General features: G+C 47.7%; 1 protein-coding gene across 1 annotated transcript in view; it reads left to right on the forward strand.

Annotated features, from left to right (window-relative positions):
• Positions 1–16,216, forward strand: part of Pi4KIIalpha (phosphatidylinositol 4-kinase II alpha) — a 101,280-nt gene that overhangs the window by 66,682 nt on the left and 18,382 nt on the right. Inside the window, exon 8 of the mRNA XM_050193327.2 lies at positions 10,469–10,528. Within this exon, the coding sequence (XP_050049284.1) occupies positions 10,469–10,528 (60 nt within the window). The remainder of the gene's footprint in view (positions 1–10,468; positions 10,529–16,216) is intronic.

The following is a 16,216-nucleotide window of genomic DNA, read 5'->3' on the forward strand; positions in this document are numbered from 1 at the left end:
CTCGGTGGCGCTATACGCCTGCTCACGACTGGTCAGCTTACGACTAGCATACAGGACGGGGTGTTCTACTTCTCCATTTTCCCGTTGGCACAGTACAACGCCCATGCCTCGCTCACTAGCATCACACTGAACAACGAACCCTTTTGTGTAGTCGGGCGATCGTAGCACAGGCTGGCTTGTTAGGGCGCTTTTTAGGGCGCTAAAAGCTCTTTCCTTCGTCTCATCCCAGACGACTGTTTGCGGCTCTGTCTTTCTTAGAGCATCCGTCAAGGGAGCCGCGATATCAGAGTACCTGGGAATGTACCTCTGATAATAGCCGGCGACACCTAAGAACGACCGAATATCGGTCTTCGTGCGCGGTTGCGGGAAGTCTCGCACAGCGGCCACTTTTATTTCAGAGGGGCGGCGACGACCCCGACCAATCACGTGTCCGAGGTAGACAACCTCGGCCTGTGCTAACTGGCACTTGGGAGCCTTGACTGTCAAGCCCGCATCGCGCAGGCGGGTTAGCACTGCCCGCAAGTGCGCCATATGTTCCGGCCAGGATGCGGAGAATATCGCTACGTCGTCTAGATACGGTAAAGCGAATTCTTGCTGTCCCCGCAACACTTTATCCATGAGGCTTGAAAAGCAGTATGGCGCGTTCTTCAAACCAAAACTCAAAACTTTAGGACGGAATGTCCCCATTGGTGAAATGAACGCCGCATACCTACTAGCCTCTTCTGTAAGTGGAACCTGCCAATAACCCCTGACAAGATCTAGGGTGGAAATAAACTGAGCGCTACTCACTCTCTCAAGGCGCTCCTCGATGTTAGGGATCGGATAAATTTGATCCTTAGTGATGGAATTAAGCCTGCGGTAGTCGACGCAAGGACGAGGTTCCTTGCCCGGTACCTCAACTAAAATCAAAGGGGAGGTATAATCACTCTCACCCGCTTCAATAACACCGAGCTGTAGCATTTTCTTTACCTCAGCCTCCATAATATCGCTCTGGCGGGGTGACACCCGGTACGCCTTGGATCGTACTGGCTCTGGGGAGGTAAGTTCTATGTCATGAGTAAGGACAGAAGTCCTACCAGGCCTCTCAGAGAACAGACCTTGAAACTCTTGTAAGAGCTGGTGTAGTTCTGTTTTCTGCTCAGGCGACAGCGATGCTTTACTTATTAAGTCACTAATGACTTGATCGGTGTCTTTCCTGTTTGTCACTGAGCCTAGTCCCGGAAGCTCGACCGGAAGCTCTTCTAACTTTCCCGCATCGGGAATTTCCTCTCCAGTATCTGGTACCCTTAACGCTACAGGCTCAATTTTATCCCGTTCGGGCGTGCTCCGAATACCAGCTTGCTGCGCCTCTGACCCTTTTTCATCGTTCAACAACGTCGGCCCCGCAACTACCGCCTTTGCAGCGAGCTCCCGAACCTTCGATCTGGTTAAGGCCTGAACGCTAGCCTCACCAAACAAAAGCCCCTTCTCGCGCAGGAGGTGATCGGACCTGTTCGAAAATAAGTACGGGTACTGGGGGGGCAGCATAGATGACACTGCGGCCTCCGTCTCAAGTGCTCCGAAAGGTCCTTCAATAAGCACTTTTGCTACCGGCAGACACACGCTATGAGCTTCCACAGCTTGCTTGATCCATGCGCACTCGCCCGTGAACATATCGGGTTCTACGTAAGAGGGGTGAACGACATCCATCGTAGCTGCGGTATCGCGAAGCACTCGGCACTCTTTCCCGTTCACGAGGAGGTCTCGCATGTAAGGCTCGAGAAGCTTGATGTTCTCGTCAGTGCTGCCTAATGAAAAAAACACGACTTTTGGTTTTGTTTCTGGGCACTGCGCCGAAAAGTGACCCGGCTTCTGGCACGTATAACACAGGCGCGCTTGCCTCGCCTCGAACCGCTTTCTGCGTTCGGCTTCGGCTGCCGCCGTCTCCTTACGTTCGGTCGGACACTGCGCCGAAAAGTGACCCGGCTTCTGGCACGTATAACAAACGCGCGCTTGCCTCATCTCGAACCGCCTTCTGCGTTCGGCTTCGGTTGCCGCCGTCTCCTTACGTTCGGTCGGACTGCTTTCACTCGCATCCGAACTACGTGTGTCCCCCTTTGCTCTCATGGGCGTGAACTTTGGCCTCTCAAACTTGGAGCCAAATTCACCCTTTTGACCGTCCTTAGCTCCACGAGCCCGACGCGTCACAAACTCCTCGGCTAACTCAGCGGCTCTAGCCACCGTACTAACGTCTGGCCTATCCAAGACCCAGTACCGCACGTTCTCAGGTAACCGACTATAAAACTGTTCTAGCCCGAAACACTGCAGAACTTTCTCATGGTCACCAAACGCTTTCTCTTCTTTGAGCCACTCCTGCATGTTTGACATAAGCCTGTACGCAAACTCTGTATATGACTCACTTCTGCCTTTCTCATTTTCCCGAAACTTCCGACGGAACGCCTCCGCTGACAGCCGGTACTTTTTTAGCAGACTCGATTTCACTTTGTCGAAATCCTCTGCCTCCTCTCTCTCCAAGCGAGCGACTACGTCGGCCGCCTCGCCGGGTAGCAAAGTGAGCAAGCGCTGTGGCCACGTTTCCCGAGAGAACCCCTGCTTCTCGCACGTTCGCTCAAAGTTAACCAGGAACAAACCAATGTCCTCTCCAAGCTTAAACGGCCGCATCAGGTCAGTCATTTTGAACAATACTCGTTCTCCTGCACCGTGTGCCTGACTTCCATTACGAGCGCGTTCCATCTCTAACTCGAGACGCTTCATTTCCAAAGCGTGTTGACGGTCGCGCTCTTCTTTTTTTTCTTGTTGCTCTCGTTCTATCTGTTCTTTACGTTCACGCTCTTCTTTTTCTTTCTGTTCTTTTCGTTCGCGCTCCTGTCTTTTTGCCGTCTCCCTCTCCTCAATGGTCTCAAGGCATTCCGACAGCTCGTCATCCTCAGCTTCTAACTCAAGAATAGCCCTTAGCAGTTCTGGTTTTCTGAGTTTGTCTGAGACATCCAGACCCAACTCTCTCGCAAGCTCCAACAATTTCGGTTTGCGCAACGACTTCAAATCCATGGCTGCTCTGAATGCTGCTTTCTCTACTGCCTACTATTGTCTTGCCGCAAACTAACCCGGTAGCAACGACAACCACAATTACCAGCTCTGTTTCTAACACTAACAAAAGCCTGGCAAAACTCAGAAGAAGAAAGTCCCGCACTCACCAAACCTTGCAGCCAAGACTTCAGCGCAGTCGTTCCGCTGCAGGCAACCAGTCATCACACAGGGCTCGTTGCGCTGCTCCCGGATGGTCGTTGTGCTGCTCAGCATACAGTCAACCGCATCTCTTCGCTGCTGGCCTCCGTTGTCGCGATCCCACCGCTGGCAACCAGATGTTGGAATCGTACCGCTGGCACGAGTTGTTGGGGTCTCGGTGCCGACGCCCGTTATTGCCAATGGGTCGCAAGCCCCAAGGGTAGCGTTGGCCTGGCGGCCTGGGGCACTGGAAGCATCCGAAGGTCCCGGCAAAGCAAGAGAAGACTGGTAACAAAACAACTTGTTTATTCTAACATAGCAAAAGAGCGGCCGGTCAGGTCGACCGGAGTGGAGAGACGGGAGAGCACGTAACTCAATAGTACAAATCGGAGCCTCTCTTCTGGCGTCCGGGGGCAGCTGCTCTTATACCCTCGGCGTCGCGGTCCAAAAGGGAAGGAGGGAAGGTCACGGGATGAAGGTCACGGGACGGCGCAGCAGGGGCCCACGACGGCGCGAGCGGTTGAGCCGAGAGACCTCCAGGCCCCTCATTCGGGGAACTCCGCTCCCCGGCTGCCGCGTTTTGACAAGCGAGGGCACACACACACACACGCACACACGAAGACACGTGGCACTGAAACACGCCTGGACACGCTTGGCGGGTAGGCGTTGCGGCGTCGTTGAACAGGCCAAAATGTCCGCCGTTTTGAACAAAGCCCCGGCGTCCGTTGCATCCGCGCCGGCATTACCGCGCGTTGTAGGCGAAACGTAACAACATGCATGATAAAGAAATGGCATGGTCAACACTCGCATGAAACATGTGTGCTAAATCTTTCACATGCAATATTTGATCCCTTCAGCTTGACAGACTTCTTGTATCATTTTTCGCGTGTACTCTGCTGAGTCTGTGGCCAAAGCCACAACATCTCTCCACGTCTTGCCTATAGTCAAGAGAGCCTTGCTGATTACACTGGCCACCGTGTAGCTGTTCGAAGCATTTAATCTGTCGTCAACCAAAACAAGCTGCTTCTTCACTTTTTTTTTTTTTTTTTCCTCTAGTAGCACAGGAGAGTGTTCATGGTAGGTACTCCAGTGATGTCTAGGGGTTCGTCGACGATGGCACTCACTTTCACATCTTGGATACCACCGCAGATTTTCACCATATCCTTGTCAAAAGCTTCTTTCATGTATTTCAGCCAAAGTCTTTGTCCTGTTGGCATGGTCTTCGTGGCCATGCAGTATTTGCGTACGAAGTCCCCCAGAAGTTCATGCTGATTTCACTGTACGCTAGGGCACGAACGAAGGCATGGATTACGCCATCCGCTTTACTTTCTTTCGCACATTGTCTGCAGGACATATCAAAGAGCATCTTCTGAGATGTTGCCGCCTTCTCAGCTTCCTGGGTCATCTTGAACTTCTTATGACGAGATGACACTAGATGCTCGCGAATTCGGTCATAGGGCTTCTTTGCTAGATCGGTGACCATCTCGATGTTGCAGTGTGTGCACACTAATGTGTAATGATGTAATGATGTTGCAATGTGTGCACACTGGAGCCTTATGTTCACAACGGTGGCTTTCGGCTCACCAGTCGCCCCTGGTAATTGGAAGTGATGATGGCAATCATGCGTCTCATTGGTTAGAGTTTGCACTCTAAACCAATCAGGTGCATGATTCACTTCATCGCCAGTCCCTTCTCTCCAGGTGGCTGGTAAGCTCTTTGTTAGCAGTGCTTCGAATTTGTCGAGAAAGCTTGTAGGAAAACCTTAGAGACCAACCTCCTATCGCTTGCTGGTCACATTCTATCGGTTGTCTTTCTCTCCCCCCCCCGCTAGAACAGGACCCTTTATTTGAAGTCCTTCGAATCGGAACTATGCCACCATTCTCGGAATCTTGCTGTTCCTGTCAAAACAGAATTTTGAGTGCAGTGGCTTCCTTCCCTTCTTTAGTGGTCAGTCCAAAGGGGATATCACAAGCTGCATGAGGCGTGGGGGATGCAGAACACTACCTGGCTCTCAACAAGGCCGACCGACGAGCGCATCTAACTCACCGTGACGGAGGCTGGCTGAAGAAAAGTGATAATAGGCGTCGGGGCCCTCGCTGATAAAAAACTCCTGCACGAAACATCTTTGTCACTCAGTCCCTCCCCCACCAACTCGTCACCCATTCCTTTCACATGAAAGCCATGGAAGCAGGTGCACATACCCAAGACTAATCTGCAGTAGGCAAAGCCCAGTTTTCTGTTTTTTTTTTTTTTTTTTTTATTGGTTTTGTTTTGTTTTTTTTTTTTTTTTTTTCTAAATTTGTTACTTTCTGATTGGCGGCCATGTGCTCGCAGCGTGGTCAGCCTCAAACATCTTTGCCCCTTTCCTTTGCAAGCTTTCTTTTTTTTTTTTTTTCTTTTGGGTGTGTGCATGTACAAACTCACGGCAACCTGTCGAGAAAGCGGGGATAAAAAAGTGCAGCACTAGAAAGCAATATCTACTCTCCAAGCAGCAGGGTGACAATGCGCTAGTTTGTTTATATTGCGTGGAGCCCCTGAGAGAACAGCGGGCCGTTGGCGCACGCTTGATAGATCGCTACTGCGAAGGTCCATTAGGGGAAAAATTGGGTTTAACCCTATTCTCCTGAACCGTGTTCAGAGTGTAAAAATTGGGCAAAATTGGGTTTTACCCAAAAACGAACAACCCTATGTGCATTTTCACTAACCATTATATTTAATTTTGGTGGCAAAACTTTATAAATTGCGAAACATGGTAAATTTGGCAGTTCTTGCACACAGATAACAAGAAATGGTCAGTTATCTCAGAAATAAGCATGTGTGCAAAAGGACACCAGAAAGACGACAGGCACAGTAGAGCACTACTACCAACAGGTTTTATTGTTGCTTGATCAGCACCAATATATATTCGTGACATTATAACGGAAACAAGAAAGCACCAGAACCCAGATAGGATGCCTTCCTTCCCATTGCATTGCGCATGAACATGATTTCCTAGTTGTATAAAACTACAGAAGTATCACTGATGCACCTTTTTCCTTCGTAAAGTAAACTAACAATTTTGTCTATGGCGTTCCTGCATTTTCCTAGTCCTTTTATGTCTCTTAGCTTTAGTTCGCAGTGCACTGGCCATATCAGTGTCATATCTTGTGGAACATGTATTGGACCGGGAAGCCCTTAGCATTATTGAAGCAGCGTGACGATCAGCTCTTGCCGACAAGGAATGGCTCCTAGCAGCAACGCGCACCATGCAGGTGTTTTACTTTGTGGCATGTACAGTCGTTGGCAGTTTAGGCTGAAACAAAACAGCAGGCTACAGATGTTGGTGGCACAGCCCAGCCATGAGAATGGAAAGCTGCGATGAGACAAAACGTGTTCGAGAGTGCCCTTTGCTGTTGCCGTGCGAATCAGCCAGTTTTGTCTGCTATGCTACTGAGCAGCTTTTGCGCATGCGTTTTCTGCGATCTACCTCATCTGGAAACTTTTTGTCACGTCAAGCCAACCTTGTTATGATGTAATCTGCAAAACTGATTATAAATGGGACATCATGACACCTGAAACACATTTGTTACCTAAGATGTAGATGAAAGTTGCTAATCTTATCTTTAGGGGGGGAGTGCATACGGCAGACATTGTCAGCTCCTGGCTGGAAACTTACCATTATCATTGAAAAGGAAGGTGTACAATCGGTGCATTTTACCGGTGCTGACGTGTGGGGCAGAGACTTGGAGACTGACAAAGAAGCTTGAGAACACGCAAAGGTCCACGCAAAGAGCGATGGAACGAAAAATGCTTGGCATAACGTTAAGAGACAGAAAGAGAACGTTTTGGATCAGAGAGCAAACGGGTATAGCTGATATTCTAATTGACCTTAAGAGAAAGAAAGGGAGCTGGGCAGGTCATGTAATGCACAGGTTAGATAACCGTTGGACCATTAGGGTTACAGAATGGGTACCAAGAGAAGGGAAGTGCAGTCGAGGACGGCAGAAGACTAGGTGGGGCAATGAAATAAGGAAATTCGCGGGTGCAAGTTGGAATCAGTTGGTGCAGGACAGGGTTAATTGGAGATCGCAGGGAGATGCCTTCATCCTGCAGTGGACATAAAATAGGCTGATGATGATGATAAAAACATCTGGGCACTGATGAAAAAGCCACTGGCAAAGAAACGCTTGCACAACAGCAGTGCTGATGAGTACTGGGCGGCAGTCACTGATGAATGGGAGCAGCTGTGTCAAAGCGATGTGGTTGCGTCCTTATACGCGTCCTTGCCACGCAGGATGGCTAGCGTAATTACAGCCAAAGGAGGCTCTGGTAGGTACTAAAACAGAAATGTTAAACGTGAAAAGCTGCTGCAGTGAAAATGTTTTTCTTCTTGTGTGCTTTTTATTATTTAATGCTGTCTGCATGCACGCTCATCTTACCTAATAACTGGAAATCCGGGCTAACAATGTATGAAACAAATCTGTTCACAAAAATATAGTTCATTTTGTCACTCAAAGCACCACCGATGCAGTGCATCACTTTCAAACGTAAGCGGGTTCCAAAAAAGTCATTTCCAGGTAAGCAAAATCGGATGAAACACATGTGCGCTAGCAGAATGATGCATTGTGCAGCAGACGAAGCTGGCTGATTCACACAGCAGCATCGAAGGGCATTCGCGTTTTATCTCGTTGCAGCTTTCTTTCTCGCAGCTGGGTCGTGCCACCAGTATGTGCCGTCTGCTGTTATTTTGTTTCAGTGTGGCAGCATCTGCCAATACAGTGCCGTTGTTTCAGCACAAATATTTCTGACAGAGTGAGAAGTAATCTTGTCCCCAATAGGAGAAGTGCACTTGCAGCATTTGTTATATCAAATGTGATGAACGGGAATGCGATTACATTGTGAACACATTGCGGGATTGTGAACACATTAAAAATTGCCAAAAAATACTTTTTTTTTATCCTCTTGCTGAAAAGCAGTTTGCCATTTTTTTTTTTCCTCTTGTGAGCTTGCATAGACAAATTCATTTTATTTACATTAAAATATTGTGTAAAGTAGTTATAAAAGGTATGAGACCATTGAATATTTTATTTTTTTTTTTTTCTCAAAGGTTGAACATTGTGCAATCACATGAGCCACATTTTCCACCTTGTCTCGGCTAAAAATTGTTGTATGCTAAACAAAGGCATGCAGTGAAAAAAATGAGCTCAGTCCCAATGTGTATAAGAACTTCGCTATGCGATATAAATATTTTATTGAAATAGAAAGGAGACGGGCCTCTGACTGTCCTTCATTTTGATGTGCAACCAGAATTTCAGAGAGCTCACTTCCAAACTAGCTCACAAAAAACATAACTTTCTTAATATTTTAGACACTAATTGTTGTACAGAAAAATCAATCGTATAGTATTTGAAATCAGCATGTCAAAATGCATAAAGCAAATTTAATCATAATGTGCCCATAAATTAAAAAGAAACACATTTTTAAGTGGTGTTTCCTTTTAAAAGACCGAACACATACACAAAAACTGACTTTTCGCAAAGCTGTTTTCAGATAACGGATCATGCTATAAAGAATTATCAGTGGATTTCAATGATTGTACAATTGAAGGGGAAGCCGAAATTACTTGGTTATATCCATTACTTCGTTATATCAACTATTGCCCTTTACTGCAGTATATTCCCAACGGTGTGTGGATGCATTCAGCCCGTGAAGGCAAAACTATCTGATCCGCCGCTCTCTCTAGACCCCGCTGTCTGAATTAACTCAATGTCTACTGTGTGAGCCTGCCAACTTGGCTTGGCCGGCCCATGCTAGTTTCATGCCATCTCTGGGGTCACACCTAGCTGCGTCAGCCAGCACGGCAGTGAGAGAAAGGCAGGTGCTGCGTGTGTGCAGCCACTGTGCGCGGTGATGAGAAAGACTAGTGTTGCTCGAAAGCATGTTCAGCGCGGCAATTTTGAACTTCCGCGCCGAACGCATGTGGAACCTAGTGAAAAGCGATATGCTCAGTGCACAATGGTCAGCACTTTTGGTTTCGGCCGTGAATGTAGTTTGTTATATCCATTGACAGGACAGTTTTACTTCTTTAAGATGAGGCTTTAAATGCATGGATCTCTATGGAGATTTCAAGGGGAATTACATTTACTTTGTCATATCCATTCATTATATCCCGTCTTGTTATAATGAGGTTCAAGCATAGTTCATTGCTCTCCTTCATGTGCAAGAAATCAGCCTGGAAATTTTCTAGGGTAAATCTTGTTGGTGCAACAGAAAAGGGAAAATTTTTCAATTTTACGGAACGCGAGAATTAAGATTATAAGTTCTAGCGTACACAAGAAAGCAAAGTGCTAGAGGGATAAAGTACTACATGCCTAGAACGATATAAAGTTGAGCTAATGATATGTTAGAAAAGGTGTGGACACGGACACAAGTAGAGGGAAACGGGCAACGTCTCGTTCGGTTCTCTCTGCTTGTGTCTGCCCGCCTGCCTTTATGCTACAGGCTTGTAGCAGGGCTCCCATTTAGCTGTCTTTTGTGTGTGTGTGTGTGGGGGGGGGGGGGGGGGGGGGGTACTTGTATTATATACCTGCTGGCATTGAGACAATATCGCCTAGACAATTGTGCCCATAGGCTCATGTCATCGCCTGTCTGCCTTGCATCTGTCGCCTGAAAACTATTTTCTTTTTTTGGGGGGGGCCATTTTTGTGTCTAAACTGTACCATCAGGCTGCTAGTAACACAAAAGTGATTTTACTTGCGAATCTGATGATGCATAAAGGTAAAAGCAAAGCATTGCTCAACGAACATGGGTACTAGGCACAATATATGCAAATAAACACTTCAGGTTGTCGTTAGGGACCTTTGTTAGGATGTGGAGCTGATTTATATTGGAATATTGTGGCTTTTGAAAATATTATTGCTGTGAGCGAGTAATAGTAGTAAATTGACATTTCACTAATGTAAAATACTCAAATTTATGAAAACAATACCGAAACCTCCAACTTTTGGTTTCACAAAGACAGCAAAAGCTACAAATTCTGGGACTTTTGAACGGCACTAAGTGGAGCCCCCTCCCCCCCCCCCCCCTTTTTTTTTGTGCGATAGGTAGACGACTGCGAGGGGTTATCTTTAAAATGAAGAAAATTGTCATTTCAGGAGTGGCATCATACCTTTAATAGAGTAGTTAATGATATATTGAAACTGTCCCACAGCACTTTTCATTTTCTTTAAAAAGATGCATTTGTGGTTGTTGCCTGCTTCTGCAGAAGGACCCAGGTTTTGACAAGAACCTTTTTGAGAAGCAGATGTCAGTCATGCGTGGTCAGGTAAGCTTTATTTTTTTCTTTTTTTCATTTTCTACACAACATGCATGCTGAAAGCCAACAATCTGTTGTAGCGTTGGCAGTGACTATGTGACTTGGCATTGACTGTGATTGCCAAAGGAGCTCTAAGTGTACTGAATGGGAGAAAGTAGACTACACATTTTCAAGCTGGCCATGCACAAATTGGCAGGTTATGCCAAGCTTGCCGACGACTCTCATCTTGGCAGCATGTTTATGTTTATTTTGGTGTCTGGACATTCAATTATGCAATCTTCGGACAGCTTTGGGTTGTCTTAAAATCCCAGCCCATGTGACCATGACATTGTTTCTTATCAGGACCACGGGGGAGGGGGGTATTCTGTAAGTATCTGCCTACTGGACATGCCCATTTCGTCTGCTGCTGATGTGCTGATTGGCTGGGGTACCTTTCTCCTTCAGACACGTTCTCCAACCCAGCCAATCGGAACTTCAGCAGCAGACGAAATGGGCAAGTCCGTTAGGTGGACACTTGCAGAATACCCCCACTGAACTAGTTGGTGGCTGCCAACGGGCTGCCAGAACTCCACAAAGGCCCACTTTATCGCCTGATAAGCAGGCAAGCCAGGCTCCAGCAAGCTGCCTTATAGCACTGCATGTTGACTGTATTGCACCTCTATTGTGCATAATCAAACAATAAATCACGACATAAAGCCTATACAGTAGAACCTCGTTAAACCAAACCCACTTAAACAGTAGTTTCGTTTTAAAATTAGTAAAGTCAAATCCCCGACTCAGCGGCCATTGAACATAATGGGTTTTGTATCCGCATAAACCGTACCAGCTTATTGCGTACGTATCAGTTAACATGTAGTGTTTCCACTTTTCGTCGCGCAAACACGGTGGTGCGTCGTCTCCATCGGGTCGCCCGGCAGAACAACAAGCCTCAGAAATCGCCACAACGGCCTCCGAGCGCCCTGTGCATTTGCGCGTAAAGCCACATCAACATCATTCCGGCACCATGCCAGAGAGCGTTGTGGCGTCGTGCAAGCGAGAACTCGCATCATGCCGAAGCTCGGATATAAAAGAGTCTGAGTGCTCAGCATAGATGAAAAATTACATTGTTCGTGCTATCAAACGTGACACGAAAAGTCAGCGCTGGCACGTGTCATGGGTCTACTGCTGACTACGGTGTGTGGCATTTGGAATGCGAAGAAGTTGCTCGGCAGCGCTGCTGCGACCGCGAAGAGATGTCGGCTACGAGGTTCGACTTTTCACTATTGTTGCCTCTGTTGTTGCCGAAGTGTCGCCTAGCGACAGTGATAAGGACGATACGGAAAGCGACGGCACGGGCAGTTCAGGCCTTACAGTGGCAGAAGCTGTGCGTTACGTCAGCCTCATAAATGCAATCGTCGCGACGAGAACAGCACCCCGCAATAAAAAGGCGCCCCGCAACTTGTGCAACGCTACCGCTCCTGTGTACGGAGAATATGCAACGCCAACGAGGAATCTGCCATGCGTGTTTGCCGAGAAGACTGGGCTGGCTGAAAGGCTGGCTCACAGCTTCAGCAAGTTTGAGGCCGCTGCTAGGCCACCGCGGCATCAAACGAAAATAACACGCTTGTCACGCGAAGTAAATAAATAATGCATGTTTTTTCCCCTTTCATCGCACTCTCTCCGTGTTCCGTTTTTGACAGGTAAGTGGGCGATCTCATGCTATTTCGGTTGAGCAGTACTACCGTTTAGTACATACTTTTTCCGAGCTCCGGCCAACTGCGGTTTAACGAGGTTTCACTGTACATATGTCAGCTTATAGGCATCTTGTAAAGCACACAGACCTCTAAGGAATGTTGAGCCTCGATGTGATGAGCATGGATATAACCAAGTATTTAGCTAGCCATGATTTACAGCTTAGACCACTCATAATATAAACGTTTATAGTGCAGAATTTGCTATAACGCAGCCTTTTCTGACTACCGTTTACCCTCCCATAGAACTCCATATATACAGTCGACTCCCGTTAATACGAAGTTCACGGGGACCGCAAATTAAACGAACTTCCAATTAAGCACAAAACAGAAAAACCGCACTTTATTGGTAGCGAAATCGAGTATTTTCTCTAAGAAAAATGGTCGGTCATCTTGCTCTGCTTCTCGCCGAATCGCGCTGCTGAAAGCAAGTTCTGCAGGCTGTAGATGTGGCGGAATGCTTCTTCCGCGTTGCCTTCAGTGGCAAAGAAACGCTTCGCGAGAGCAAGGCCCACAGCTGCCTCGGCAGCCTTAGGTTGCGGCTCGTCTTCAACGTCATCGTCACTTTCCTAGGTCGCTTCCTGGGGCCGAATAATCTCCACAATCTCGTTATCCGTTAGTGCACCGCACCTTTCGACCGCCTTGTCTACGGCGACGTAATCTTCAAAATTGACATCCCCGAGAGCATCACCAAAATCAGTGCCGTCAAGCTCGCTTGTTGACGCTTCCTCCGATGAAAATTGCAGAGGCATCCTCCGAAGAAGCTGCCATAAAACTGCAAGCCCTGAAGCAGTTTGCGATTGTTTCGTGCTTCACATGATCCCATGCTCGCGCTAACATGTGCATGGCACTGAGCAAGCTCACCTCGTATTTTGCGGAGTTATCCATGCACAAAATCATGCGCTCGAGGAGGTGCCGCCTCTACAGGACCTTAACATTCTTGATGATGCCTTGGTCCATTGGCTGCAAAACAGCTGTTGTGTTTGCGGGCAAAAATGCGAGGCTTATTGCACTCAACGCTGGCACATTCACGTGAGCACTGCAGTGATCCACAAGGAACAACACCATTGCGGTTCGAAGAAGCAAACTTGCGGTCCAATTTGTTTATCCAGCTCTTGAAGATTTCGGCTCTCATCCATGCTTCTTTTTTCGACTCGTAGTCCACAGGCAGCGTCTTTACGCCTTTAAAACATCTCGGCTTGGCAGCTTTCCCGATCACGAGTAAGCAACATCGTTCTGTGCCAGTCATGTTTGCCGCGGTCAGCACCGACACCCTCTCCTTGCTGCGTTTGCCCCCAGCACAGTCGTCGTCCTTGAATGTCAGGGTCTTCTGTGGTAGAAGCCGATAGAAGAGTGCAGTCTCATCTGCATTGAAGACGTCTTCTGGTTTGTATTCGCTGAGATATTCACGCAGCTTTCCGGCCTTCCACGTGGCGCATGTTTGCTGGCTAACAGACGCTTTTTCACCACACATGCTTTTAAAAACCAGGTCATGGCGATCTTTAAAGCGCGTCAGCCATCCATCTGACGAAACGAAGTCATCGACCCCAACATTGCTGCAAGCGTTCAAGCTTTCATCGCAACGATGTCTCCGCTGAGAGGAAGTTTGTTGCTCCGGGCTTCCCTAATCCAAACCAGCAGAGCCTTCTCCAACTCTGGGTAAGTGCCCGTGCGCATTCGCTTCCGAGACGTCTTGATGAGGACTTCGAATTATCGAGTGATTTCTTCCATAGATATACGTGCAAAACTGACGGTACCAGCACTTCACTTCTATTTAACCGAAAATTCCAATTAAGCGGCTTTGAATTATCGGGAGTCGACTGTATGCATACCACTTACAGTGCAGCTGCTTGAGACAATGCTGGTTATATATGCGGTTTACGGGAAAATCCCGACAGGTGCGGTCGAGAGCACACTTCTCAACAAAGTGCGCCGGCCAATGGGAGGGGAGAGCAACGAGGGCGATGCAGAGGAGGATGAGACGTGGAGTGAACGAACAAACAAACAAAAAGTGCCGGCAGCCCAGTGATGGTTCCCTAGGCGACGGAGAAGCCTTTGCTCAACTGATTATCAGCGTCGCAGTGCGCTCCACTCTGAACATGGCTTCACTTTCTGTGCACCTCAAATACCACAAGTGCCGCAAATTTTGTTGCGAATTCCTGACGAAATGGCGGTGGTTAGGCCTAAGCAATGAGGCCAGCAGAGTGGCTGGTAACAAGTCGTCATGGCAGCTGACCGCCGATATATTTTCACACTCGTAGACCTTATCGGTGGGTGAGCACAAGATCAGAAACATAGGCTAGACTGGCGGCCATAGTAGCAGAGTACGGATCTATGTGCATTCCCCTCAATGTTCGAAAAGCCTGCCGGCGGCAAAACTCTGCAATAGCAACTTGAAACCGCATATCCTGGATGCACGTGTGTTTTGGCCAGCATCTTGGCCACGCGCAGTGCTGGCAAGCCATCAAAATCCGCAGGGAGCCTTTTGCTGGCCTGTCGGAGGCACTACGCTTGTGTTTCTTTTGCATACATGTGGTCTCGTTTCCCCCCTTCATTATGTCTGTGTGTATGGTTTTCAATATGAGAAATGTATTTTTCTGACTCATGTGACTGTTATAATGAGGTTTGACTATATTGATCATTTTGCACTAATGAGGCTGAAATCTCGTGGTGCACAACGCTGCCTCTGCTCATCTGAATCAGCATTACGCAACTCCCTCAAGCTACCTGGTCTACGCACCAAACCAGCTTAGCCACACCCTGCCAATGCCACACTCTGCCCCCACTCTTTTGTGCTCTAGGGCAAACCACCTCAGTCGGAAGAAGCGCAGGGGTTGCGCGATACAAGGTACAGTTGACCAGAAAAGTTCACAGGACACAGGATGTCCGAAAAACTGAATTCCCGCAAAGCCTGAGGACATAGCTCCAAATTCAAAGTTTGTCTGTATCATTTTTTTACATACTGATTCATTAAACTAAATGTGCCATACCTAACAGAGCGAAAAATTCTAATTTGTAGTGGAACTTGTGTCTCGCAAACTTCGGTGGCTGAGTGTACGTGTGGTACATGCTGTGCCGTGCAAGTGCGGGAGTGTAAATCTGCTGCACATGTGCAGCTAAGGAACCGTATTTTATAACAAGCCATTTAAATTTCCATTCTTTTCATCACAAGTTCAGGTGTCGCATTGTAGCTTTGCGAACGGAACTGTTGCTTTGCCACAATTAAGGTAGAAAGATTACACCTGTATGCTTTACTGGCAGCCAGTGTTGCCAACTAGAAGTAAAACAAAAAAACTGAGAGCATCTGAGCACTTCTTACGAGTTCTGAATGCGAGAGCATTAAAGGGGCCCTGAACCACTTTTTGTCGAAGTCGAAAAATGCATTTGAAGTTGAATTAGAAAATTTCAGAAATACCTTGCCACAAAATGTTCTTCAATGTGTTGTGTTCATCACAAGTGGAGTTATTGGCAATCAAACATACCATCATCATTGCTTCTGCTCCTTCTTCGATGATTCACACTTCAAAGGCTACAGCATAGCGGGGTGTTCCCACAACGCTCCGCCTACTGAAAGTCACCATGGCACGCAGTTCAAATTTGAGTTTGGAAGCTGAAGACGCTACTAGCATTCCTGATTTTGGCAACTACAACGCGCGAAATGCAGTTGTCCTCAGCGAGCCGCAGTGCGCTCAGCCATTGGACTCATCGTGGGACCCAGTGGCAGCCACAATATCTGTGTTACGTAGCAGACTGCAGCTACATGCAACTGCAGCATTTGCTTTGTGCAGAACAGGGCTAGCGTGTGTGGTCGTGCTCATATGCTCCTGTGTGGCTGTGCTACGGAGTGCAGACCAGCTTTTGAAGTGCTATCAATAGTTCATTACGCAGCGAAGTCTGCCAAGGCATCTAACCAGGAGTGGCCAGGAGTGAGCTCACACTGGCAAGCGTGCGTGTGGTCTGACCTCAA

Source organism: Dermacentor andersoni, chromosome 1 (assembly GCF_023375885.2).
Source record: "Dermacentor andersoni chromosome 1, qqDerAnde1_hic_scaffold, whole genome shotgun sequence".
In the NCBI taxonomy this organism is placed as follows: Eukaryota; Metazoa; Arthropoda; class Arachnida; order Ixodida; family Ixodidae; genus Dermacentor; species Dermacentor andersoni.